This window comes from Leptodactylus fuscus, chromosome 5 (genome assembly GCF_031893055.1).
Source record: "Leptodactylus fuscus isolate aLepFus1 chromosome 5, aLepFus1.hap2, whole genome shotgun sequence".
In the NCBI taxonomy this organism is placed as follows: domain Eukaryota; kingdom Metazoa; phylum Chordata; class Amphibia; order Anura; family Leptodactylidae; genus Leptodactylus; species Leptodactylus fuscus.
Genome location: NC_134269.1, coordinates 156,450,896 through 156,471,659, shown reverse-complemented (window position 1 = coordinate 156,471,659; position 20,764 = coordinate 156,450,896). Strand labels below are relative to the sequence as shown.

At 39.7% G+C, this 20,764-nt stretch overlaps 1 protein-coding gene across 1 annotated transcript in view; it reads left to right on the top strand.

Moving 5' to 3' along the window:
* The window catches only part of LOC142203618 (dynein axonemal heavy chain 3-like), a 927,911-nt gene that overhangs the window by 513,208 nt on the left and 393,939 nt on the right, over nt 1–20,764 (top strand). Inside the window, exons 42-43 of the mRNA XM_075274510.1 lie at nt 8,594–8,611; nt 14,915–15,153. Coding sequence (XP_075130611.1) covers nt 8,594–8,611; nt 14,915–15,153 — 257 coding nt within the window. The remainder of the gene's footprint in view (nt 1–8,593; nt 8,612–14,914; nt 15,154–20,764) is intronic.

Genomic DNA, 20,764 nt, shown 5'->3' with positions numbered 1-20,764 from the left:
TACCAGTAGCAAAAATAGTGGGTGTATATAGCCCCAATTCTATTGCTAGGGGACTTGCAGGGTATTTCTGAGGTGAAGGTGGGGGGCACACCGTTGGAACGGGGATTTGGGGTGTATATATGGGGTATACGGGAATACACTGTCAGTGTGTTCCATTCAGGATCCTGGGAAAGCTGGGTTGCGGCGATTGAGTCCGTCAGTGCCACGTTACACTGATAAGCTTCTCCCTGGAATTGAAGTTATATGTAAGCCCAATATATTCTTTGAATTCCCAGTCAGACAATGGCACTATATGGCAGTAGCAAAAATAGTGGGTGTATATAGCCCCAATTCTATTGCTAGGGGACTTGCAGGGTATTTCTGGGGTGAAGGTGGCGGGGCACACCGTTGGAACGGGTATCGGGGGTATATATCGGGTATACGGGAATACACTGTCAGTGTATTCCATTCAGGATCCTGGGAAAGCTGGGTTGCGGCGATTGAGCCCGTCAGTGCCACGTTACACTGACAAGCTTCTCCCTGGAATTTAGCTCTTATAAGAGCTGTTGGTTGTCTTCTCCTTCCTATCCTAGCCTGTCCCTGCCTACCCAGAATCTAAGCCCTAGCTAACTGGACGGAAACCTCCGTCCCCGGTGAATTGCAAGCTCAGAATGACGCGAAGCTGGGCGTCGCTGTTCTTTTAAATTAGAGGTCACATGTTTTCGGCAGCCAATGGGTTTTGCCTTCTTTTTTCAACGTCACCGGTGTCGTAGTTCCTGTCCCACCTACCCTGCGCTGTTATTGGAGCAAAAAGGGCGCCAGGGAAGGTGGGAGGGGAATCGAGTAATGGCGCACTTTACCACGCGGTGTTCGATTCGATTCGAACATGCCGAACAGCCTAATATCCGATCGAACATGAGTTCGATAGAACACTGTTCGCTCATCTCTAATTATTATCCCACACATGTACAACCAGTTATATACTGTACCTTATGTTCATCTTTCACCTTTCCCTTAATAAAAAGAATTTTATACTATAGGACTAGAGTCTTAGAACGTTATTGCCACTATAATTGCTGACACCCTGTCATCACAAAAAAGAAAGAAACTGATGCTTAAGTACAATTAATATTAGAATTCTTAAAATAAATAATATCATTATTATTATTATTATTATTATTATTATTATTATTATACATATTAGTGTTAACATGTTATTAGAATCCTATTTTCTTGGTCGTGGGGTTTGTCCCCAAACAATCTGACATCATCACTACTTTTCTTAAATTTTTTCTTTATAAAGATGGTAACGTCCAATTGGTAATTTATAGAGATGAGCGAACACTAAAATGTTTGAGGTTCGAAATCCGATTCGAACAGCCGCCCACTGTTCGACTGTTCGAACGGGTTTCGAACCCCATTATAGTCTATGGGGGTAAATGCTTGTTTCAGGGGATGGCAACATTCGATCAATTTCTACTTACCAAGTCCATGAGTGAGGCTCGGGCTGGATTCTTCTCCCTGCGCAGCGTCCCCGCGTCCTCTTCTGGCCTTGAATTCACTCTGCTAGGCAATGTATAGCATTCTGCCAATCAATGCTGGTTCTGCATCGAATCTTAACTTCGAACAGCTAGTAGTACTCAATCGAGTACGAGTATTTCGAATACCGTAGTATTCGATCGAACACCTACTCAATCGAGTACTACTCGCTCATCTCTAGTAATTTACTCATAGATTTCTAATTGGATTGTTGCAAATAGTTTTTTTTAAAGCATGCTTTATTTCATGTTTTTTTTCATGCATTTCATTCATGAGAACAAAAACACTACAAATGTCTAACACATGGAGGTTTGCTCCACTAAAGGAGTACTTTATATATTCACACCTGATAGTGGCTGCCTTTACTCTGTAGTTAATAATCTAAATGCACACAGTTAAAGCATCTATAGGCTGGGGACCCACGTTGTGGAAACACCACAGAAAAAAAAGTTTAATTTTACAAATCTTGCAAAGTGGATGGAATTCTAGACAATCCCATCCCCACACTGAGTATAAATACACACTGCAGACATGCTACAATTTCCACAACCATTGTGGTTCTGGAAAATTATGCCTACAGAAACACTGGCGGTTTCCCTATATGTATAATTAAAGCATAAAGTTTGTAGAGGAAACCTAACATCCTATGGGCCTAACATCCTATTAGTCATGCCCATAGTATTAGATAAGGATATCCAGCGCTTTTATCGTTACACTCCACTACTTCTGGCACCCTATTACCCCCAACAGGATCCATTTCAGTGATGTCATTATGTTGATATTCTTTTCTGCTTCAGCCATACAGTATGGCTGCATCTTATTTGTGACTTGACTTAAACAGGAAAAAAAACTGTTGAATATATTTATCCTACCAGACACACTACTGTTCGCTACTAGAGATGAGCGAGTAGTGTTCGATCGAGTAGGTGTTCGATCGAATACTACGGTATTCGAAATACTCGTACTCGATCGAACACTACTAGCTGTTTAAGTTTAAGGTTTGCTGGTTCTTCTCTTACCTTTCCGAAGTCTTCTCCGCGCTGCGTACCCGCGTCTTCTTCCGGGTGGAATTCACTCTGCCTAGGCATCCAGCCTAGGCAGAGCTGACTGCGCATGCACCCGTATACACACGCATGCGCAGTCGGCTCTGCTCAGGCGTCGGGCCTGGGCAGAGCCAACTGCGCATGCATGCGCGTGCATGCACGCGCATGCGCAGTCGGCTCTGCCTAGGCCGGATGCCTAGGCAGAGTGAATTCCACCCGGAAGAGGACGCGGGGACCCTGCGCCATTAGAAGACTTCAAGCAGAATCCAGCCTGACCGTCACTCGTGGACTTGGTAAGTATGATTTTATCGAATGTTGCCTATCCCTGAAACGAGCATTTCCCCCCATAGACTATAATGGGGTTCGAAATCCGTTCGAATAGTCGAACAGTGTGCGGCTGTTCGAAACGGATTTCGAACCTCGGACATATTAGTGTTCGCTCATCTCTATTCGCTACTATCAGTGTTGTGCCCCTGTTGTTCCTCCATGCTATTATGACATCCCCACATCAGTGTTGCTGGCCTTAGATGTGATATTTCACCCATAACTGCCGAATGGCTACTTCAGTCACATAAGGTTTAGCCACAGTAAATGGCATGACAGAGCACAAGAAGAAATAACAGGAGTGACTGGGGATACATGTCAGAATAAACTCTCGTAGGGCAAGTATATTTTAGAGTTAAAAAACAACAACTTTAAAGTCCATAAACCAGTTGATATTGTGAGAATGTTCATTCTAGTGAGTGCAAGTTACTCGGTGCACCTTTTAGAAGTCACTATAACCTCTGTACTTTGGCAAAGGATACAGCATGAAAGGGCGGTTGTGAAGATAGGAAAGCTTTTATTTGGTGAAGGGTGAATCGTATGTTCAGTGTTCTAAGTCCTTTAAATATGGAAATAACTTTTCTTTTTCTGGAGTAATAGTGTCATAGTTGTTTCATGACAAAGAGCACATCACAGAAATATAATCTGTCAGCTGCAAAAAGGGTTTTAAGGGTTTGCAAGAATGAAATGACTTATATTTTGAGCAATTAAAGAAAAAAAATGTTAACTCCAAAGCCATTGTATAAGAGTCAGCTCCATCAAATGTGTTCATTGATACATGTTCTAAATCCATGGACAGAAAGGGACAGATAAAGAAAAGACTCATTGAAGGTACGTAGGTTTCATATCCATCCAATTTTTCTGTCTGTAATGTATTAATGAACAGAACACCTATTAAAACAAAATAAAAGTGGCAAAGAAAAGAAAATTTTGTACAGACGTTAGTGACATTACAATAGAAGAATCTGATACAACCTTTTCCTTTGACGTGAAATACTGTATTTAAACGACAATCACGTACCCGAAAACTGATAACCTTTGTTACACTATGTAATGGAACTTATCATGCTAATTTAATCAGCTATGCATTGAGCTTATGAAGAAAAAATGAATTTCCTACCCGAAAAATAATGAATGTTAGTTTTTTTTAAATAAAATACAGGATCCAGGACTGTCATTTTACAGCAAAATGGCACAAGGTGGAAAAACACTTCAGAGAGCTTAAAGCAAAGGATAAAACATCCTGCTTGCATGAAGGGCAAATTTGTGTCTGAAGGTTTAATACATTTTGTAGTTAAAACTGCTGGACTTGTACTTTTAGGAGTATAGACTGTATTATACACCCTGCCTTTGTAATAACCTTCACACTCAAGTTAAACGTTTCTCATTGCCAATTTCTTACAAAAGATGGCCACATGAACTAAACCGCAAGTTGGCTATTATTTTTCAGCTAAAACAAAACAGTACCTTGGGCTGTTTATATGATTTGATCTTGCACTTGGTTCACCATACGTAGAATGATCTAATAAAGTAACCTCGATTTCCTATACCCTTTTAGATACTATGCTACATTATTTTATTCTAAAACATTGGGTTTGACACTTTGTATTTGGATTAAAGAGACAGTACAGAATAAGGTGCTCGCACACACTAAATAGAGCACAGGTGAGTTCAGGAAGATCGACCGATCATCTATTTTGTATACAAGCCTCTTGACCCTTGAACAATGACAGATGTCAGGGATATTGCTAGTTGGATTTTAACATACTTGATCCTTTGTTACCATGATTCTTTGTACCTGACAGCTGCATACTTGTAGATGTAGCTGTATGAAAGTCATAAAGTACTAGAAAACAGATATATACAGTATATATCTGTAAAAAAAATTATTTGCCCCGTACAGATTTTTTTTTTTTTTTTGATCATTTGTCGCACTTATCAAACAAATTTAAATACCAGACAAAGATAACCTGAGAAAATCCAAAAAGCTGTTTTTTAATGTTTTAATTTATTAAGGGAAAAAAGCTACCCCAAACGCCCTGGTCCAAAGTGGCAAAATAATTGTCCCCCTCCCCCCAAAAAAATTAACTATGATTAACCATATTTTTTGGAAAACTGAATTTAATTTCACTAGCCACATCCAGGCTTGACAACTGCTAGATCTGTATAATTAAGAAACCAGTTGAATGGAAACTGTCTGACAACATGACTTAGGCTAAAAGATCTCAAAAAGCAACACATTATCCGTGATCTGAAGAACAGAACAGATGAGGAACAAAGTAATTGACATTTATCAGGTTGGAAAGAGTTACAAAGCCATTTCTAAGACTTTGAGACTCCAGTAAGAGCTATTAGGCCTCGTTCACATCTGCGTCGGTAATCCATTCGGGGGAGCCCGCATGGGGACCTCCCTGAACGGACTACCGTACGCATTTGCAAACGGTGTGCAGTAAAAGCACACGGATCCCCATAGACTATAATGGGGTCCGTGTGCTTGCCGCCAGATCTCCACAGGGAATATGCAGACAGGAAAGTACTTCACAATCTACTTTCATGTCCGCATGATCTTGCGGCAAGCACACGGACACCATTATAGTCTAAGGGGTCCGTGTGCTTTCACTGCACACCACTTGCAAAATTGTTGGGCAGTCCGTTCGGTGGGTCCCCATGCGGACTCCCGGAACACATTACCAAACGCAGATGTGAACTAAGGGTCATCCACAAATGGAGAAACCATGGAACAGTGGTGAACCTACCCATTCCCCAAAAGAGTACCAATGAACAAAACTTGCTTCACAAAAAGAATTTTTACACTCCTCTGTACAAAGGATAATTTTTTTCAAAGTTCTTTTAAAGGTGTTGAAACTTAATAAAGTTATATACATACACTCACCGGCCACTTTATTAGGTACACCTGTCCAACTGCTCGTTAACACTTAATTTCTAATCAGCCAGTCACATGGCGGCAACTCAGTGCATTTAGGCATGTAGACATGGTCAAGACAATCTCCTGCAGTTCAAACCGAGCATCAGTATGGGGAAGAAAGGTGATTTGAGTGCCTTTGAACGTGGCATGGTTGTTGGTGCCAGAAGGGCTGGTCTGAGTATTTCAGAAACTGCTGATCTACTGGGATTTTCACGCACAACCATCTCTAGGGTTTACAGAGAATGGTCCGAAAAAGAAAAAACATCCAGTGAGCCGCAGTTCTGTGGGCGGAAATGCGTTGTTGATGCCAGAGGTCAGAGGAGAATGGCCAGACTGGTTCAAGCTGATAGAAAGGCAACAGTGACTCAAATAGCCACCCGTTACAACCAAGGTAGCCAGAAGAGCATCTCTGAACGCACAGTACATCGAATTTTGAGGCAGATGGGCTACAGCAGCAGAAGACCACACCGGGTGCCACTCCTTTCAGCTAAGAACAGGAAACTGAGGCTACAATTTGCACAAGCTCATCGAAATTGGACAATTGAAGATTGGAAAAACGTTGCCTGGTCTGATGAGTCTCGATTTCTGCTGCGACATTCGGATGATAGGGTCAGAATTTGGCGTCAACAACATGAAAGCATGGATCCATCCTGCCTTGTATCAACGGTTCAGGCTGGTGGTGGTGGTGTCATGGTGTGGGGAATATTTTCTTGGCACTCTTTGGGCCCCTTGGTACCAATTGAGCATCGTTGCAACGCCAAAGCCTACCTGAGTATTGTTGCTGACCATGTCCATACCATTATGACCACAATGTACCCAACATCTGATGGCTACTTTCAGCAGGATAATGCGCCATGTCATAAAGCTGGAATCATCTCAGACTGGTTTCTTGAACATGACAATGAGTTCACTGTACTCCAATGGCCTCCACATTCACCAGATCTCAATCCAATAGAGCATCTTTGGGATGTGGTGGAACGGGAGATTCGCATCATGAATGTGCAGCCGACAAATCTGCGGCAACTGTGTGATGCCATCATGTCAATATGGACCAAAATCTCTGAGGAATGCTTCCAGCACCTTGTTGAATCTATGCCACGAAGAATTGAGGCAGTTCTGAAGGCAAAAGGGGGTCCAACCCGTTACTAGAATGGTGTACCTAATAAAGTGGCCGGTGAGTGTATATATTTGGTATCAATGTGATCATACTGACCTTCGGAATAAAGGAAGTCTGATATTTTTACCACACAGTGGATACCCTAAAAGCAAAAAAATGGCAAAACTGCAATATTTTTTTTCAATTCCACCACATTCTGATTTTTTGTATCAGCTTCCCAGAACATCAAATGGAACATTAAATGGCACAATTTGCAAGTACAAATTCTCCTATACAAAACCAATAGTATGAACTAATATGTTTTTCACAATCACAAAATGAAAGCTGGCTTATCAAGTTAAACAGAGACTTACAGTAGTGGTCAATACAGGGAAATGAACATGTCAACACCAGGTCACTGTTCTGTAAGGGTATATTCACACAACCATTATCGATGTCTGTTGTTCTCGTCTGTGATAGGTCATTTAATGGCAATTGATTTTGCATTCACTTTTTCCTATAATTTTTATTACTTTTTTGATGGAAGAAAACGTCCCATATGAACGACTGCTACACAAGTAAGCAAACTTGACAAAGGAGAGCCTTTGTTATGTTTTTTTTTTTACATTAGAGTGAATGGGAATGGATGTTAGATGAAGGGGGCTCAGACTACATCCGTCATGCTATTTCTGTCAATGTCCATTGTTCTTATCCTATGATGCATGAAAGCAATGAACATTTATGAGAGTATTATGGGCATCCCCTAAGCCAGTGGCGTAACTACCGCCATAGCAGCAGAGGCAGCTGTCACAGGGCCCGGCACATTAGGGGCCTGGTGACAGCCGCTACTGCTACTATCATTATACTCGGGGGGGGGGGGGGTCTTTTCGGACCCCCGAGTATAATGATTGGCGGACCGGGAGAGGTAACAAACATAAAAAACACTGTTACTTACCTCTCCACGATCCTGCCAGGCCTCCTTCCTAGTTGTCTGACGTCACATGAATCCGGCCTGCGTCCCGGGTCATGTGACGTCCGACGTCATTGAAGAAGGACGGCAGCGGAGGCAGACAGCGTAGGAGCCAGGGGACAGGTAAGAAACAGTAGGTTTTTATGTTTTTATTACCCTGGGTCTGAAAGGACCCCAGAGTATAATAATTGTTTATGGGTGTCCACAGTGGGACATAATACTGTGTGCAGGGGCCACTAAGAGACATAATACTGTGTGCAGGGGCCACTATGGGGGATAATACTGTGTGCAGGGGACACTATGGGATATAATACTGTGTTCAGGGGCCACTATGGGGCATAATAGTGTGTGCAGGGGCCACTATGGGGCATAATGCTGTGTGCAGGGGCCACAAAGGGACATAATACTGTGTGCAGGGGCCACTATGGGGGATAATACTGTGTGCAGGGGACACTATGGGGCATAATACTGTGTACTGGGGCCACTATGGGATATAATACTGTGTTCAGGGGCCACTATTGGGGATAATACTGTGTGAAGGGGCCACTATGGGGCATAATAGAGCACGCAGGAATGAGTAGGAGGGGGTCAGTCGAGGTCTTCGGTGTCGGTCGGGGGGGTCCCTATGTCAAAGGTTCGCCACGGGGCCTCGCCATTCCTAGTTACGCCACTGCCCTAAGCTGTATGATTTGGGCTACACACCAACACATTACCAGGAAGTAATGCACATAATTGTTGGAATGAAATAGTTTGTCAAATTCTGCTTTCAATGCTACATTTGTTTACTTATTAAATAATTGCTACTTTAGTGAACAACAGTTTATTATATATGGCTACATTTTTCTATCATTTATACACACATTCTGTGCTGGACTTTCAGAGAATGTGTCTCATACGCAAATATACAGTGTACATGTTTAAGGTAATAGGAATTTATGAGTTACCCAAGAAAGTGACTTTTTGCCAATAGATTTATGTCAACTTATACAGTGATGTTTAAACTTTAAAATTAGTTCTGTCAATGTAACCTCAATTTGAGTGTCTTGCCAGAGGCAATTTCCAGTTTCTCTCCACCTAGTTTCCGAAATTTCTCTGCAGAAATTAGGTCTTTTTTTAGATTATAGTTTGGTAACCAATAAGAGAACATTTTTAATGTCATGTTTGCTAAAGAATAACAACAACTCTAGCTGTAGGCAAATAAAGTATCTGCCCTCAAGCCAGCTTCCGCTCTTGGCTGCATGATGTTAATAGGGAAATGTTATGTATCAGGTAAATTGAGTCAGCTTCCACATACTGTAGATCATCATTGACGATCCTCCAATTTCCAGCACATTTTTTTGTGCTCAGTCTTGTTTAATGCATGCACAGTGTATACATATACAGAGGGAGAAATGGAAACAGATAAAATCAGTGCAGTTACACCAGCTGGAAGGAATATTGCTCATACTGAATCCTAGCACCTCTTCACTTACAAAATGGTGGTGAACCACTGCTAGTACAACAATCTGCAATATATTCCAAAATTAGAACGTACCATCTTGGGGAAGGTGGGGCACATTGTATTGTAATTGTGTGTGTGTGTGTGTGTGTGTGTATATATATATATATAATATATATAATGTGTGTGAAGTGTAGTTGAAAGTAGAATGTTGTAGGGAAACAGGTAAAATTGGGAGTGAGTTATTATATTTTGGGGCAGAGAATGATACTAAATACAATTGATGCTAGTTATTTATCTATAAAAGGTGTAATCCAACATGCTACTATCTGGCCACTAACTGAGACTTTACACAACTACGTCCAGATACACAGCCAATGTGTAATGAGAGTATTCCATTTTCAAATAGGATTCTGCTTGGCATAAGGTTCTCCTATTAGTAGAATGTAAGGGATTGCAGGTTTTTATCCTTTAATCCCTATACTGGGATCCGATGTTCATTTTGAAGGTATCACAGTTGTATCTGCAGAGTACCTGCCATTCAGCCATTCAACAGAGAAGTGCAGTGAAGAATAACCATAATGCAGCAGGGGCCAGAGCTGGTTGCACTGAAATATATATAGAGCCAGAGGAAAATGACAAAGATAGAGATAGATCTAGACAATGGTCAAAACCAGAGACGCGGTATCAGTCAGATTTATTAAGACTAGCAATATAATAATAATAATAATAATAATAATTAATTAATAATAATAATACATTTTATTTATATAGCGCCAACATATTCCGCAGCGCTGTACAATTTGTGCAATTTATATGCTGGTCTTGAGAATCCCTATCCTGCTGATATTTGCACTTATACTCGAGTATAAGCCGAATTTTTCAGCCCAGTTTTTGGGCTGAAAAAGCCTCCCTCGGCTTATACTCGAGTCAGCAAAAAAAAAAAAATTTTTTTTTTTTTTTTTTTTTTTTTTTTTTAGGAGGGAGGGTCTATGACCAGCCACAATATTAATGTATAGAATCTCCCATAAAATAGTGCAAAAGAAAAAAAAAAAGAGGATTTTAAAAACATAAAAGTTCTAAAACACTCCTTTTCCTAGAATACATACAAAAGTAGAAAATGACTGTGAAACACATACACATTAGGTATCCCTGTGTCTGAAAGTGCCTGGTCTACTGAATATAGGGGATCTGCAGTGCTCCTGTTCCATCGGGAAGGGGTTAATAGAAGCACTGCAGATCCCCTATATTCAGCCAGACTGAATTCCAAGTGGGGGGAAGAAAAAACCCAGTCCTCAAGCTCAGGGAAGGGGCAGACAGATAACCAAAACACCCCCTCCCCTTTCCCAGCAACTACTGCACCCAAAAACTCTGACCATTTTAATTTTTGAAATTTCCCAATAGCTGCTGCATTTCCCCCCTAGGCTTATACTCGAGTCAATAAGTTTTCCCAGTTTTTTGTGGTAAAATTAGGGGGGTCGGCTTATATTCGGGTCGGCTTATACTCGAGTATATACAGTAATTTATTATTTGTTTCTGTATCTATTTCTATTTTTGACCATGCCTTGTTGTAAGCTGCCCACCCAGTCACATGCCTGCTCTAACCTGTGCATTTACTACAATTACTGCCTAAGGACCACAAACTGGTTACAGTACTGTATTGTAAATTATCTATCTGTCTATCTATCTATCTATCTATCTATCTATCTATCTATCTCCATCCACCCATCCATTTTCTTGGTGTGATTGGTGCTCAAACACAAAATAGTGCTGCCACTAGGCGGATATGGGGTTGATGCAGATCAATAGAAAACACATAGATCAGTTCCATAGATAAAGTTACTCAAGCAGAGCTATTTGTAGCTCATGTTAGTATTCACCTATAGTGTCTAATGTGTTTTTCCAGTGAAGTTTAACTAAATCTATAGGTCTTGCTATCTCTATACAGTGAAATCCTATGTATCCATTTACCTATCCATTGCATTACAAATATTTGTTCTTATCTATCTCATATTTATTTGTGTATCTATCTACCTGTCTCATATCTATCTATTTATCTATCTAAATACAAATGTTAGAATCTGAACTTTTGCTATTTCTAGTATTATTCTGTAAAAAGTCATCTTCTGTGAAATGGGTTAATTAGGATATTTCGGTGTGCCTGGGTAACATCAAACACACAGTTTAAGAAAGATTTTAAGCTCTGAGAATATTTATTACTTCACTTTCAAGACACTGGCTTGTAATGATGAATTTATGAGGGTGAATACAAGCTTATGCCAGATGGTTGGCTTCTTTCTTTGATTCTTTAAGACTGAGCATCCTCTGTTCAAATCAAATTCATGTAGAAAATAAACAAAGTTAATTGTCTGCTCTTAAGCACCCATTTACTGATGGGACACAGAGACTTAGACTAGGGACTGATTTATTTATTTTTTTCATCTAAAAGAAAAAGTCCGCCTAATATTAAAGTTAATTCTGCAAGATCTGAATTAGAATGGTCTTAGACATACCATGTATCCTATCCTAGCAGGGGTGTAACTAGCTAAAACAGGGCCCCATAGCAAACAACCCCTTTCCTGACTCCCCCACCTGGTATAATGCCCCATTTACACACACTATAATATCATACAGTGGCCCCATCTGGCTAGGAAAAATTGTGAAGAATTAGGGTCTGCTCTTGTATATTAGGCTGTACGTTCAGCATATTGAAATGTCTATGGGTCCAACACTTGTCAAAAGAGTGTACTTTTGACATTCACTGGGCAGTACCAGTATATGTTGCATACATTTGTTACTTCACAGCAAAGTGTAATATGCTACACATTCCCATACAATTGGGCATCAAGTGATAGTCTTTGTTAACATGAAAGCTTATGGTTGAAAGAATGTATGATACACAGTTGCATGTTATGATATTACATTGGGTACATATATCTGGAAACTTTCTTGTTGTATATAGCATTACATATGATGTACAACCCTTAGAAAGTAGCAAACTAAGCTCTAATATATATTATTACTCTAGGTTCACACCTGCATTCTGCCTAAACCTAATCTGCTTAAAAACAGCAGTTACTCGCGGAAACCTGCTGACCCCATAGACTAAAATACGGTCCGCCGGACTTTTCTCTCCGTATTTTTTAAGCGGAGTGATGGATGGAATGCCTGAATGGGCAACAAGCGCAGGTGTGAATCCAGCCTTATTTTTCACAGTTGGTTAATGCACTAATAAAACTTTGCTTCTCTCTCATCTTACCAGCAGACACAGGCCGTCATTCTACACGTATTTTGGGTCTTTGAAAAATATAAAATAGATGTAAAGGGGATGCTGAGGTCAGGGGGTAAAGCTTTAAAAAAAATTGATTTGATTGTATTGTCATGTAAAAAGCTATGTAAGTGCCAAGACTCAGAGATGGGAAGTGAGTCCTGGAAACATTTAGAATAGATATTTACATGTATAGTAAATACTAATCACATCATGAACCCAAACTGTACACACCTTTGTTCTAGGCAGACAGCACAGGACCTTATGAAACTCACAATTACTATTACTACTGTTACTTGGCCATATAGGGCTGCTTTATTCCCATAATAGTAAAGGTTACTAGTAGAGATGAGCGAATAGTAAAATGTTCGAGGTTTGATATTCGTTTCGAGTAGCCCCTCAATATTCAACTACTCGAATCGAATATCGAACCCTATTATAGTCTATGGGGGGAAAATGCTCGTTTCAGGGGTAGGCAACATTCGATCAAATTATACTTACCAAGTCCACGAGTGATGGTCGGGCTGGATCCTCCGAGAAGTCTTCTCCGTGCAGCGTCCCTGCGGCGTCTTCCGGCTCTGAATTCACTCTGCCAGGCATCGGGCCTGGGCAGAGCCTACTGCGCATGTCCGCACTAGGCTCTGCCCAGGCCCGATGCCTGGCAGAGTGAATTTAGAGCCGGAAGACGCAACGGGGAAGCTGCACAGAGAAGACTTCTAAAGGTAGGAGAAGAACCAGCGTTGATTGGCCGACTGTATAGCATTCGGCCAATCAATGCTGGTTCTGCATCAAACTTTTCCATTCGAATAGCGAGTGGTACTCGATCGAGTACAAGTATTTTGAATACTGTAGTATTCAATCGAATACCTACTCGATTGAGTACTACTCGCTCATCTCTAGTTACTAGTAGTCACCCGATGATTCCTGTAAGCCCGTAGGAAGAAATATGTATAGGGACATACAGGCCTGTTTATCAGAGCTAGCTTGGGACTGCGCTTTGTCAGGACAGGAGTCAAATGGAATGCAAAAATACGTTATAGGACATAAGGAACCACAGACGACCAGACAGATCCACAGAGCTATATTTTCTTTTTTTGCTTGAATGTCCATTGTTTTCCTGATCATTCTATCCAGGTAATCCAGTTCAGTGGATAATACAGACATATCACTAAACTGTACTTCCATACTATGGAGTTGTGGGCACTCAACTTTTTATGCTTTTGTATTGTACAATCTAGCATTACAGATACATTGTTCAATTCTTCTATTGTAGTATATCTCTATAATACAGCATGTGTTGGAACATAACATAATTTACTTACTGGGTTCACACCACGCTTGTTCTAAGTCTGGGGATTCCGTTCCCCTCTTGGCAAGAAAAATGTGGAGAGAAAACGCTCCAAGCAGAAACTGAACATAAACCACACAGACCCCATTAAAGTCTATGTGGTCCAGGTAACGGATTTTTTAAGTGGATTAAATTTCCATTTGGAGGGTCCCCAAGTGGACCCCCCAAATAGAAGCCCAAACGCAGATGTGAACCTAGCCTTACTTCAATGGGTGTTGTAGTAAAACTGTGTAAAGCTCGGGGCTTGTCCAGCTTCATGCATGAGGCCTGAGCTCCTAAGGCTTTAGTCACATTTTCATTTTTTGAAGTACCATATGTATTTTATTGTCAATAACTGATCTGTAGTAATCTATCGATCATTGTCCTCAAAAAATAAAATAAAAAAATAAAAAAGGATTTATTGAAACAGTATTACAATTAATATGACAAAGACTGTTTAGTCTGAGTACACTTGAAAAGAATAAGTTCCATTAATGGATCTCTCATGATCAGATTTTTTTTTCTTTAACAAAACATGCTATAAAAGTATAAACAAAGTATAAAAGTATAAATATTTGTTCAGAAATATTTAGGAAGAATAGTGAAGGAATAATACAACTGAGAATTATAAGAATAGAGTTGTTATTTCTTGGGGGATGTATGCATTTACTACAACAAACATCTCAGAATTGGTGACAGCTTGCCTTTAAATACCTGTAGAAAGCATAATTTTCTTTCTCCACTCCTTTTATGCAGATAAATTCTGTTATTCATACTACAGAACGCTTCTTCTGTAACACCCAAACACGACACCTCTTCTAAGATTAAGAATTAGCTTTACGTTTCTCTTCTAGTGTCAAATATTAGAACACTGGATTTCACTATCTTCTAAATCAGAAACGTTCCTCGCCTGTTTATCTAAAATAAGTTTAGTTGTAAGAAAAGAACGATTAATAAAAGATTTTATTTACATTGTCGGGGCCTGTTCTTCTTTTTTCTTCCAGCTTAATGACATTATAGTGAGTACGCCTGGGACTGCTATGCAGATGTACTTCCTGGAGACATTGCTGCTTCAAGACAAGCCATTACTTTTTGTGGGCCCCACAGGCACGGGAAAGACAGCTATTACAAACAGCTTCCTGCGACACTTACCTCAAGAAAAATATGTTGTATGTCAAATTAACTTCTCAGTGCAAGCTTCAGCTAATCAGACCCAGGACGTCTTCCTAACAAAACTGGAAAGGTACCCTGACTTTTAATTAAAATCAACTATGTAATAGTGCTGAATGTGCTCCATAGAGATTAGCCCACAAAATAATATTAACCACCCAGCGTCAGCCTCTGACAGTACAAATGAAATCTGATTTGTTTCATTCTACGCTGTTTACAGGAACCCAAACTACGTTTTAATTGTTGTTGACAAAGATTCTGATTTATACCGAACAGGAAATAGAACGTGATTCAAGAGAGCATGTGCTGTCTTAACTTCTTCTTATGAATACTGTTCCATGGGAGAATAAATAGACATCTGGTCCTGGGCTTTCCGCAGTCCATGGCATATTAAAATGAATCACTAAATTGTGACTTAATAGGAAATAAGGGCCATCTGTCAGTGTAAGATCAAAGCAGCAGGTGTGTACTTGCCAACAAAAGGAGGGTGAAGGTAATGTCTTTGAGGTTGAGAGTGCGAAAGGGATGTTTTCTCCTTACTTATAAATGCGGGGGGTTACCTACTGTGTACATGAAATACACCAAGGATTCTATAATCTTTCTATAATATAAATAGAAACATAAGGCTGTATAAAATATAGGCAATTAGATCAATGTTTTTAACTACTGTTTAGTAGTGACATCTCTTAGAACTGCTTTCTATGGCTCTATTTGCTTTTATGTTCCCCAGCTTTTCATAGAAACAAGGCAGATCCTTGTCACAAGATTTCCGAAAACAAGGTTCTGTGCATTTGGCCAAAGCTATTATTATAATAATTACTGTGTGTTGTAAGATTATTGCAGTATTCTATGTTACCTTGCTTTATTAGTGCTTTAATATCTGACAGGCTTGTAATCTGTAGTTTATACTGTGTGATAATATCTATACTTGTACTATACTATTATCTGCATAAAATAGCTATGCGGGGTATCCTAATAAGCAACTTCCTATGCCAAGTGCTTTGATGTTTGGCGTACCCTCAAGGTGCTTAGCTATAGTGTAACAAAATTTCCTACCTTCTACCACTCTTCCAGGGATATTAACATTTGACAATAATATTAAGTTACCTTAGGAGGGCTCACCATTGAGATATAAATTACTACTACCGCAGGTTAATATAATTAGCCTGGCACTACCTGGGCTGTAAAAGAGTCAAAGTGAAAACTTTGCCAGAAGCTTAATTATATTTTCATCAGAAACTAGGACACGAGTTTAATATAAAGTTTTTCTCCTGTACTCTTTATACTCATTAGCCATGTATCATTGAAAAATAGCAAGTAATGTATAGTCAGCGCCTAATTTTCTAATTTCCATCAAAATTTTTATTAGGTGCTAAAAACTATTTAAGATTCAATTGTAAAAAAAAAAATTACATAATTACATAAATATACTTTCCTAAGCAAAAGGCCACACGTTCTCATTTAAAAGATGATATTGGTGGATTACATAAATAGCAATACCTGAGAATGTTATTAGGAACCATCTTTTTACAATCAGTAATCATGTAAGGCAATTCTCCTGGCTCCATCATAATAAGGCACATTTGGATTAGTACATTTAAAGAATCTCTTGTCATTTAGTAGCCTTTGCATCATTACAATTCTGTGCTTGCTGTTTATACACAGCAGCCACTTTAAAGGGGCTGTCCCATCTTAAGGATCCTATCTATACTGGTAGCTTATGTAAACTGAAGACTTTTAAATATATTGCTTTAGAAATGCTGCTTTGTTTGCCTGCTATGTGAACTTATTCCTCCCACAGCATTACTATAACCACAGACCTGTAGAACAAGTGACATCACTCACTCACTGTTCTTGTTGGCAGGACAATCAGTTCAGCTAATTGCAGTTTTGCTGATAAAGCAGAGTCTGTTATCTCTCTATGTAAAGACAGATAACACTCAGTCTGTTCTCTACAAGCTTGTGGAAATCATCTGATCTGCATAAGTACTGTGATACTGCAGTATCTATTCAGTAAGGAGGAGAAGAGAAATACAGGAAGTGAGAAGAAGAGACAGCATGCAAACTGCTGAAACAAGGAGATGGGAAAACCCCTTTAAGGAAGGAAACCTGTCAACTTGATTTAAAGGGGATGTCTGAGATAAAATTAAATTCTAACTATAAACTAAACTCCCCCCACCTAACTTCTAATATACATCAATTTAAAAAAAATGTCTAATTACCTATATTCCTAGGGCGGTCATGTGACTGTCCAGAGACACTTTCTGATAATCTGGTGATGTTCCTTTTCAACACCTCTGAAATGGAATGTCACCAGTACTCCCCCCCCCCATCAATACTTGCATGTCTTTCTGTGTCCGGAACGGGTCCTCCTCTCCACTTCTCTTCCAACACCTGTGAAATCTGAAGTTGAGTTTAAAACGTGCACAGTAGAGATGGCAATCCATCCCTACTGTACATGCCTCACAGTTACTTTCAGACTGTGCGCAGCGTCTCCAAGCTGCGCAGAGTGAAGAGAAGAAGAGGAGGCGGCTCCCACATTGGAAGCTAGGTAAATATGATGCTGTGGGACGGCAGGCTATCAGTGGGCAGGATAGCCTAGTTTATCATAGCTAGGGTGGAAAAGCTTAGTATAGTTTAGCTAGGGAGACAAGGAGGGATGTAACATAGTGAGAGAGGAGAGGGGAGCAGTGACAGGGAGGTAGCATGACAGGTACACAGGAAGTTACATAGTAGGAAGCTCTGCATGTAAATAAATGTAGAACATACTACAGACACCTAGAAATCACTCAAAACAATGCTAAAAGTATATGGGTGCACTTTTAACCCATTAATAACACTAACAGACCTTTTTAATTTTTTTTTTCCTGGAATACCCTTTTAAAGGGGGGTTGTGTCATTATGGACACTTATTCCCTACCCACAGGGCAGAGGCTGCATGTCCATTTGCTGGGAGCCGGACAGCTGGGTCCCCAGGGATCAGGAGAACTGGGGATTGAAAATGGTTGCTGTCAGAGATTATAGACCTGGTAGCCCAATAGCAGTGCATGGAGTGCGGGTCACACCAGCACAATGGAACTCCATTCACAAGGAGGCTTTAAATGGACATTCAGTGTCCTGACCTCTTTTAATCACTTTGGGACTCAACAGTCGGGCCCCCAGTGATAGGACACCCATTCCCTGCCTTGTGTATAGGGAATAAGTGTCCATAACATGACAACCCCTTTAACTTCCTAAACCACCAACAGTATCTCACAGTAAATCTCACGTGTTACCCAATGGTTTATCCTTCTAATGCCCTTCTGGTGCTCCTTTCATCCTCAAAAAAAAATGTAGTTGTATTCCATATTCAAATTAGATGTTTCAAGCCAAGGGGGCGAAGAGATAATAGGACAAGTCAAGCTGTATATGCCCCAACATAGCCCCTATGATGTGAAATTCCTCAGCCCTGCTAACAATAGAGCATGCTGATATTGCATATTACATGTGGGTAATTGGTAGTCTTAAAAGGCTTTGAAGAGGATGATAATTTAACATACATAGTATCATAAATTGATAATGCTTGATAAAGACACAATTCCATCAAGTCCAACCTATTCATGATGACCCAAAAGAAGGCATAAAAAAATCCAATGAAACAGACACCAATTTTCCCATATGAGGTGAAAAATTCTTCTCAACTCCAAATATGGCAATCTGCACAAATCTCTAGATCAGCTTCCCATCTTCATATATTAATTCTCATAACATGTAATTATTACTTTCTATGAAAGCATCCAGTTTTCCCTTGAACTAGTAACAGTAATCAACCATCAGAACATCTTGTGGCAGTGAGTTCCAGTCTCACCACTCTTATTTTAAAGAAACCCCATCTATGATTATGGGAAAACTTTTATTTCTGCTACACATAGAGGATGTCCACTTGTCTTAGACACGGTCTTAGGTTTAAAGAGGTCATTTAGAAACATCTCTTTACTGTCCATTCACATATTTGTACATTGTACTTAGGCGACCTGTAAGACATTTTTTCCAGAACTTCACAACCCCAAGTTTGATAACCTGTCTTTATACTGTAATCCACCCATTCCTTCTAACTATCTTGGTCAGCCTCCTCTGCACCCCTCTAGTTATGGTATGTCCTTCCTATATACAGGTGCCCAAAATTGTGCACAGTGTTCCATATACAGTCTGACCAGTGATTTGTACAGACTACTACTGTATGTTCTGGTCTATTCCCCTCTATATACATATAATGCAGGAATCATGAGACGAGAATCTTTACAAATGGTGACTGACTTCCAGACATTATCAGTAATAATGATATAATCCTCTGTATGCCAGGTCCAGAAAATGATTAACAAAGATTAAGCAGTATGTTTAACATGTTTGGTACGTCCTAGGGAAGCTGTCACATACCTAAAGTACAAAAAGATCACCTGGCAGATACCAGTGGACATGAATACATTAATGTTTTGTCAGAGGAAGGACTGACGAGCTAGACTTCTCCTATGCAGTGCCTCATTAGGGGAATATGGTCACCATTCAGATGAAAAAATGTTAAAGCAGGTCTCCATTCTGGTTCAGAGAGGAAGACCCCTCTGTAATGTCCATTTATACAGGGGTTGACTTCATGAGACAACACCTTTTATTATTTTCTGCAGAATTAACATCTATTTTCAGGGAAAAACAACTACTATCCTTTGAATATAGACACAGGCAGGCAAATAGCATTTCATTAAATCATTGCTTGCCTTTGTTTATATCTTTAAGCCGTATAAACCATCGTAATTAAAGACTTTTTAGACCTGCATGCACAGCTTATATAGGAAATTGCCTTTTTTCTATTCACGTTATTTTTCCTTTTACATTTCGAGCCAAAGCAGACAGTAACAAATGACAGGGAACATTGGGAAGCATTTATCAAGGGTTATCACCCGCAGTTACCAACCATTGCTAGCATTATTCCCAGCTAATTGGCTGGTTACTAAATTGCTGCTTACCAAGCTTTAGCTATAATCATGAAACAAATGTCACCTGGTTCAATACAACATTTTATGTAGAGCAGGGAGCTTAAAATATGTCACTGTTATCAGATCTGATATTTACAATGTTTGTAAAAAGACCACATTGGTTAAATCAATGTATTTGTTACAGTAATTGAAGTTGATTACCCTGTTTTGCATTTCTTGGCAGGATAAAATAGCTAATCATTCAGGATTGTATACTGTATATCTGCTTATGAATTCTGCATTCCCTCAAATTCCAGTTTTATTACATAACTAAACAAGATTGGGATGAAACACTTTTAAGATTAAAAATCTATTTTGTTCTGCCCATAAAAGTAACAAGTTTCTTAACATAGTCTATATTTTATTTGATACCTTCATATCTACTCCTTATTAGAGATGAGCGAACACTATTCGGAACAGCCGTTCCGAATAGCACGCTCCCATAGAAATGAATGGAAGCGGGCGGCACGCCATTTCTATGGGAGCGTGCTATTCGAAACGGCTGTTTCGAATAGTGTTTGCACATCTCTACTCCTTATCACTACTTTTTTTTTTTAAACTGTAGCAAGTGTGTGCATGTAAATAGTATATAGTAAAAGTGGCAGCCAAAGATTGACATTTTAGGGATTACAGTATAGTATGGCATGCAATGTTTGCAATATGATAATGCACTTA